The 8,335-nt window shown below is 32.3% G+C and overlaps 1 protein-coding gene across 1 annotated transcript; it reads right to left on the bottom strand.

The window, feature by feature from the left end:
* Window positions 1-452: 452 nt before the first annotated feature.
* LOC111920370 (uncharacterized) lies at window positions 453-4,904 on the bottom strand. The gene is made up of 3 exons (XM_023915936.3): window positions 3,907-4,904; window positions 3,205-3,358; window positions 453-1,135 (listed from the first exon to the last, which is right to left on the bottom strand). Exons 1-3 carry the CDS (start codon window positions 4,732-4,734, stop codon window positions 654-656), a joined length of 1,464 nt encoding a protein of 487 aa, XP_023771704.1. The 5' UTR covers window positions 4,735-4,904; the 3' UTR covers window positions 453-653.
* Between the last annotated feature and the right edge of the window lie 3,431 nt (window positions 4,905-8,335).

The following is an 8,335-nucleotide window of genomic DNA, read 5'->3' as shown; positions in this document are numbered from 1 at the left end:
ACTAGTGGTGATATGCTCTTTCTTGAGTGCGTGTGTGCATTTTTGTTGAGAGATAGGGAAAGAGAAATTGTGGGTAGGCCCTTTTTTATTTTTTAAGTTAAAAAAAATATAAATTAAATTAACATTTGTATTTCAGCAATTAAAGAAAATTAAAAAATAAGTTATAAGAGCAAAATCGTCTTTTCAAGTGTATAGGGACCAAAAACAATTGAAATATTCAATTTTAAACTAGCACCAACATTTCGTTTTCGATCAAAGGTACAAAATTTTGCCAACCACAAGTACCATTTTTGCAATTTTGTGTATATTATATATGTATAATATAGGAGCTCCTAACAAGTTAGAACTTTATTTCCCAAAAAAAATATATTACATCACGGAAGCGAATTAGATTACCATCCATTTTAAACTTACGTTGCAAAACTGTCGGTGTATCTACAAAAATACCAAAAGAACACCAAAAAGCCTGTACTTTTTTTTGCATGAGATACACAAAAATATTACATGCTTCGGTGTCCTTTTTATATTTTTACAAATACAATACTTATTTTACAACAAAATAACAAGTATAAGAATTAAAAACACACTCTAATTTACTTCATAAAGTAGACAAAATTTTTATTTAGACTTTGACCAAAGATGTAATTATTCAACTAAACTCTAACAAGTTCTTGAGCTAATTCCTCCGTCAAGTCCCCAAAAATGGCGACACCTATCTCCATTCCAGTCTCTCTAATCTTCTCATCATCAAATCTCTTCCACCCTTCACTTTTCTCTTTTCTAAAATCCAATTCCACCATCATATCAATCGTGTTTGATTCCACCATTTTCCATGATTCCATTCTTCTAACAACCCTTTTCACAATCACTTCCGATTCCATCTCATTCTTTCTTTCTTCCACAATTAGATCTGAAACAAGCTTTTTCATATGCGTAGGAATGTTTTTAAAGCCTAAAATATTGAAGATTTCACTTAAAACAATCTCATCATCATCATCATCATCATCATCATCTTCTTCAATTTCTTCAATGTAATCACCATATTGTTCTGACATGTGTTTTTCGAGTTCGATTGGATCTAACTTTGCGAGCTTCTCGAATCTTTGGAGTTTTTGTAAAAGTTTATGTTTTGCTCCTGTAAAAGTTGACCCCACAAAGATTTTGGTCATATGATACAAATATAGAATTTTACAAAGTTGAATTCAAATTTAAAATAGAAAAGGGTAGATCTGGCATTTCATACAGTTTCAATGGGTTCCACTGTCTTTATGTGACAGATCATATATAAAACGTACTACTTTTCCAGAGCTAGAACGTGCAACTTGAAATGTAAAGTTAGTCAAAATGGTCCTATTTAAAAACTAATAAAGGTTTTAGACAAAAAAAATTGATAAAATCCTAAAATAAAAAATTTGAAAAGAAAAATTGTGATTATTAATTTTACATGATAATCTATCATTTCATGCTAAAATAAAAATGAATTTTTCTTTAATGTGGACAAAATATTAAATAATCGGAACTTTACTGTTCAAAAAAAAATTTATGACTCCATCAAAAAAAAAAATCTCAAAATAATGGAACTTTTGTGCATAAAACCCTAACTAATAAATCCAAAACCAGATTTGGTCCGTTTGCTTTACAATTTAATGCACATTTTATATTTTGGTGTGGATTTGGTCCCTATACTTTACTCAAAATTGCAAGTTTTTCCGTATTTTGAAGTTAATTTTATATAAAGAACGGACTGTATCCGCAATGAAATGCGAAGGTCGACATTATGATGATTGGGAATTTTTGAAAATTTGGACTGAACTTGTATTTTTAGAAAGCGTAGGGACCAAATTTGTAATTGACTCAATATTATTTATTAATATATTAACTAAGGAGAGAGAGTGTGTGCTTGGCTAAAGTTTTATTCGTCCTTTAGTACTGAGAGCTCAGTTTCAAAAAAAATCAGTAGGGGTCGGTCTTTTTCATCGATTCTTTTGGTTAAAAAGTTATAACATTAAACATTTTATGAACACTTTTTTTATATAATTTAACTAGTTAGTAAATAGTACATATGACAATAAAGTTACAAAACAATATTGCAAATAAACAGTATTAAAAAATAGTTATTGTAAGTGTACTTTGTAAAATAAAAAATAGTAAATAATATATTTTAGAGTTTTTTTTAAATTTATTGTAATATTAATTAGTAAATAATTCTATAAAAAAAGGGAAACTATTATATAAGCCCAATGCCTAATTGACTTATATGCGTATATGTTAAACTAGCATTTTATAGTCAAAATGTAATCATATTTTCGATTTAAAATGTACAACCATCAGGTGCTGTAAATATGATGAATGCATGGATCCCACGAATAATTTTCCATTGTCATCAAATAGATTTGGTGAAAGAGACAAACATGTTTAATTGTTTATATATATATATGATATTATTAATTTATTTATTTAACTGTTTTGTGCATTAATTTTTCTTTTTGAATCATATATTCGTGATTCGTAATTGGACAATTCTTGTTGGAGTGCTTTTAATGCCAAATTTGTTTTGTGTAATGATTAAATCATTATATTTTTGAACGGTTAAAAAACCATTTTTCGTGGTTGCCTAGTTTTAAAAAAGGTAGAAAACTACAAAACAATATTTTTTACCGTTTTATCGATTTACCCATCAAAATTTTATTTCTTTCATCGTTATTTTTCATATATACATGCTACTAAAGAAAGACAAAATGTTAAAAGGTAGAAAATATTTTCACCATTTTATCGATTTGAAACACATAATTATTCTTATCAGCCGCTTAATACATTTTTCTTTCTACTTATAGTTTTATCCATAGCCATGTGAAATGGTGGTGACATTTGTCATATTTGGATAAAATTAATAATATTTTAATACACTTATCATTATTTTAAATTAGTAGGAAAATACTTATCATTATTTTAAATTAGTAGGAAAATACATAGGAAGAAAAATAGGAGGATATTTAATTTCTCTAAATAAAATTGTGAAATCACCTATGTTTTTTGTTTTTTTGTTTTGTTATCAAATTCAGATAACCCAGAAAAAAAATGATTTTTTTAAACGGTAAAAATATGGAATTATTTAATTATTACGAAAATTCGGTTAAATGGAGAAATCGATAAAATAGTAAAAACACATGTTTTTTTATACTAAATTTGAAAATTTTCACTTACGCTGTACGTTGTCATAACTGCATTCAAGATCATAACCTTCCTCATCATCCTCAAACAATTGATCCAACACGGAAACCGGGCTACACTGTTCCTTATCGTCCTCCTCTTGAAACTTAATTTCTTGAGATTTCTCATTTTGGTAATCTTCTTTCTCCTATAAAAGTGACCAAATTGTAATACTTTTTGAATTTCAAGGGCATATTTTGAAATTAGAAAAGTGCTAGGTGAATCTTGAAAAGTTATGCTGACTTTTCTTTGTACATGCGATTAAAGTGTGTTTGGATTTATCAATATGGATGTATCTAAATGTAATGCCAAATTTTTGCTTTGTCCTTTTTGGGAATTTTATTAATCTTTAGACAATAGACAAGATTTGTTTTAAGTGAAGATTTTGCGGCAGTGTAAACATAGTAAATGGCATAAACACCCCTATTAGGTTCAATGTCTCCTTGTCGATCATGGGTGTTTTTGTCATTTCACATATTTCTGCCATGGAAATCAGAAACCACATCCACACCCAGATTCTCTACATGACACCAAGATCCTCCACTGAGTTAACGAGTTGACTCAGTCAACCAAGACTCGGTCCTTTAGCGATTTCAAGCATGTTTAAAGTTTAAACTAAAGTGATTACTACCACTTAAAAAACGTAAAAAATTAATTTTTATTAAAACATGTGTAAAAATGGATGAAAGCCAAAACCTGTTGCAGGTGGTGAGTTGGAGACGTCGCCGGCGAAATGAAATCCGGTGTCCGGCGGCCGGAGGAAGGGCTTTTTTCAAGAGAAAAACGAAAAGGACTTGAAGGGCTTGAACAGAAGCACTTTTCAGTGGAAGCAAAACAGTCATTTTCACCCATAAATTCAATCTCTTCTGAATCATGAATAGACCATGAACTACATGAAGTCTCCAAATCCGACGACTTTTCCGACCAATCTGCACTAGTAAGCCTGTTAGTATTATCATGATTATATGAGCAACCACTTCCGACGACGTCGCTTTTCCGGTTTCTGCTCGTCGGCGGTGAAGATAAGCTGATTTCACGGCGTTTTATTCGCGTTCTCCGATCCTTCAACCTCTTGAGTAGAGATCCGAATAACCCGAACCCAGCATTCCTGGATGAATCGGATTTGGGTTTGTAAGTAGGCTTCTTCTGCTTCTGGATCCTCATGGCGGCATCGAGTAGCATGGCGGCGGTTCTGGATGGAATATGGAGGAAAACGGTGGCGTTGTTGGGACTTCTGCCATTATACGGGCTCTTAATCGCCGGCGAAGAGAAATCAAGAAACGGTGATTTCCTAACATCTGGCGAATCATGGAACGATAATAGACAGACGTGGTTGATGCAGAAATTACGAGCGGTGGTGGAAGCAGATGTGGATTGGATTAAGGGTTTTCGTTTTCTGGGGTTAAGAGCGGTGTCTCTGCTGGTTGTGGATTTGAGCTGACAACGGCGGTCGGCGATGTAGTTCTTGAGCTGAAATGGTTCTTGATCTTCTCTTAACAGTTCATGTAAATGCTTATGACTCATGATTGTAAAGAATTTATTCCCCAATAATTGTTTGCGAAAATGGGTGTTGAAGAGATTTCAACAAGAAAAAGGGAAGGTTGGAAATTGGGAAAAGATAGTGTTGATTGCGAAAGAGGTTTTTACTCGATTCAAATCTTGTGTTTATGATATCAAGGCCATTGGGTGGCGATTATTTTTAAATTAATACAAATATTTCCTTCACATCAAAACAAAAAAGCTTTTGTCTTTAAACTAATTCGTAAAAAAGACAATTTAATTTTATTTTATTTTACTTTATTTTTTTACTTTGAACGATTTTTCCAGAAAACAAATATTTTTTTTGTTCATATTAAATCATTAACATTTCACAACAATTCACAACATATTTTATTAAGACTCATGTCATGTCATTTAATTTAAGTTGGAGGATATGGTTCATACTAATCCCAACTCTGGGGTACCAACATTTGACGTAGTTTTCTTGGATAACAAATTTGACTCGTGTTTGTTGTGGATGCACCGATCATCTTAATTGTGTGAAACCACGTAAATTGATTGTTTCTTTGTTTTGGTTTGCATTATTACTTTGTATGAAATTCTTTAGTTGTTGAAGTGTTGTAATTGCATCATCATGTGCATAACGGAATCTGATGGTACCTAAACAACATGGGTGGTGTTCGTGTGCGATATCGCTTCCTCATGGCTCTCGTCCCCCTTCATGTTGCGTCCTTTGGGCATTGTGATATCCCTTATAAAAGGGATTTAAAAACTTAAATTCATAGAAAACATAGTCAACAACCACATGGAATGAACAATTAGACATTACATGATGATACGTCGTGTTTTTATGGGGTCGGAGGTCTTTGCTCAGTATCACTAACGGTCAAGTACTCTTCATGCATGTGGTAGATGAGCCGTAAACTTCACTGAAAAGGAAGGTTGGACGCACACAGCAAGAAGTCACATAAGTACTCTATGATACATAACTCAGTAGTGTTTTACAAAGTGAAAGATTTTAGGGTGTGACGATAGATTAAAACATATGCATGGCATTGGATTAGGTATGTATAGTTGGTGTAAGAGCAAGGTGGTTTCGGTATAGCGATATATCACATGTTATCTAAAATTTGTAATAATATGAGAAATGAGTGCAATTGTTCTTTTGAAGTTGATCATGTATTAAAAACCATGGTTAAAGTTGATAGATTAATCTATTGAGAAAGTAGTGTTATTTTGAAAGAGAACTTTTTGCTAGTTCTAAACAAACTCATTGGCTGCTAGCCGATATTTGTGACTATTAAAGTCGGACCTAATGAGGTATAAATGACTAAATTTTGGTCTTCTAATGTAGCCATGATAATATAGAACGTATGAGCGAAAAAATTGGCTAAAAAAAAAATCCATCTGTGAAAGATACGCACAGTTGAAGTTGAACTAGACTTAAATTAATGAAAGTACATTGCTTAAAAATGCATGTTTTACCAACACACAACCATGTTTTTGAAATCACGATAGTTCTTTGGTGTCGAGGTGCCTAAAATCCATTAAAAGGGTGTTTTAAATGAAGTACATTGCTATATTGAGCATATTAAACCAAAACACGAGGGTACTTTGGGGTCGAACTCTCTACAACATGGATAAAAGGGCAAGTCGACTATTTTCTTCCCATTAAAACATTCAAACACCTCCAAAATGATTTAGAGGCAATGGGATGACTTCTTGTAGTTCCTGAACTTGATCGAAATAAATTGGAGGATAAATCAAATGAGAACACAAGGATTGATCTTCCTTACTTAAAGTAAATGTAAACTCAAAATGCTCTTATTGATTTCATTCTTTGATAGCTAAATTGAAATAGGGTTGTTAACCTTAGCTCATACATGTTCTTGTATTTTGGACTCTTTGATAAATAAAAACAAGCTTTAGTTGCTTTTTTGCTAGCTTAAAATCTTCAATACAAAACATGGACTTCATATTATGGTGATTTAGAAGATGATGAATCAAACCACAAATTAGGGTTAGTTGTTAAGATTTTGGAAATGACATTATATGTTTACTAATTATTGTAAATTAAATCTTTTGTTGGGAAATTGAATAATATGAACTAACAAATCCACCAAAAAAACCCTTATGAGATCCATAGTTTTCTCAAATTAACCAGTTATTTTCGATGATTTATTAAGAACGTTTTCGGTTTAGCGACACCATTGACTAAGTTAACAAGGAAAGCTTAAATTTTTAAATAGTCGGAGGCACAACAAGTGGCATTTCAGAAACTTAAATAAGATTTATGTGAGGCTTTAGTATTGGTTTCATGTCTTCTAATGATCCTCCACATAAACTGTAACACCTATTTTTCGTAGCATGTATTATTTCGAACGATGTAAATTGATATGAGACGAGTAAGTGAAATAAAGAATAGAGTTGCCTTAAATTGGACATTTTCTGTTTAGAAAAATGGAGCTGAGAAAGTGATAGATCTTTTAAAGAAGAATGTGTGGATATAAAGATCGTTGAAAATGTAGTTCGTATGAGAAAGTCATGGTCGTTTGAAGTTGAGATGAAAGTACATTGCTATTTTAATAAAGTCAACGTAAGTCAAAGTCAAACGGTCAAATTGTGGTCAGCATGACGTAGTCGTGTACATGACATGATGTGGTGGTAAGCATAATCATCAAGACATGTGGTAGTTGGGTGAGACATGTGTCGCAAAGAGATGAACATGTGGAACTTTCGGAGACCGATCATGGCCACGACGTGGCGGCGCCCAGCTATAAATAGTTGTGTTTTGGTATCGTTTGGGAGGTTTTGGCACACGCGGATGAGAGAGTGGCTCGGGAGGTGTTTTGGGGAAATCATTATTGTTGTAACGTACTAGTGAACGGGAATACGTAAGTCGATTTACGGGATTAACGGATGTATATTTTATCCTATTTTACCTAAATATGTTTATGTAATCGTTTATAGAGGGTTGATATATCTCGAGTATGTGTTATGAGATTTCATGAGATGGTGTTATTATGACCCCGGTGATCAGTTGAAATGTATAATTTGAGCGATAAGGGTTATATTGTCACACCCCCAAACCAGAACGGCGGAAACATCTGGGGGCGGATGACTTCATGTATAGTATTATAATAAATGAATAGTAGTGATCAAAGCATTACAACCATTGTATTGAATATTTCATAAGTTTACATTGTACTCAAAACATTGTCTACTTGACATCAAATGTATAAGACAAAAATAAATAACGAGATGCGACGACGTCTCATCCTCCAAAACTCTTTGAATATCTGTTTACTGATTTCCTGATAATACAAGTGATTTTGAAAAGTGTCAACAATTAAGTTGGTGAGTTTATAAGCGTTTGTATGAGAAGGATTTGTAACCGTTTCGTGAAAAATGATAGTGTATATTTTCAGAAAATCCAATATTTTCTTTAAAAATGAGTTGTAAGTCTTAAACCCCAAGACTAAAAATGTAAGAAATAAAGAACTTGTTATTCTTAACTCTTGGGTTCAAGAATTCATATATAACTTAAGTGACACAATAAAAACTTTTTCTCTTCTTTTATTAACTGATTTATGTATCGGATTTCATTCGCCCCATGGTTGGGAAC

This window comes from Lactuca sativa, chromosome 2, assembly GCF_002870075.4.
Source record: "Lactuca sativa cultivar Salinas chromosome 2, Lsat_Salinas_v11, whole genome shotgun sequence".
Lineage (NCBI taxonomy): Eukaryota > Viridiplantae > Streptophyta > Magnoliopsida > Asterales > Asteraceae > Lactuca > Lactuca sativa.
This window is presented reverse-complemented; position numbering and strand designations above follow the sequence as displayed.

Bases quoted from the DNA above. Each gene is read 5' to 3' on its own strand.
- LOC111920370 (XM_023915936.3), bottom strand. From the start codon at position 4,734: ATGAGTCATAAGCATTTACATGAACTGTTAAGAGAAGATCAAGAACCA. The intron at 3,359-3,906 runs GTTTTGGCTTTC...TCACTTTTATAG, and splicing joins CAACTCACCACCTGCAACAG to GAGAAAGAAGATTACCAAAA. The intron at 1,136-3,204 runs GTAAGTGAAAAT...CAACTTTTACAG, and splicing joins CAGTTATGACAACGTACAGC to GAGCAAAACATAAACTTTTA.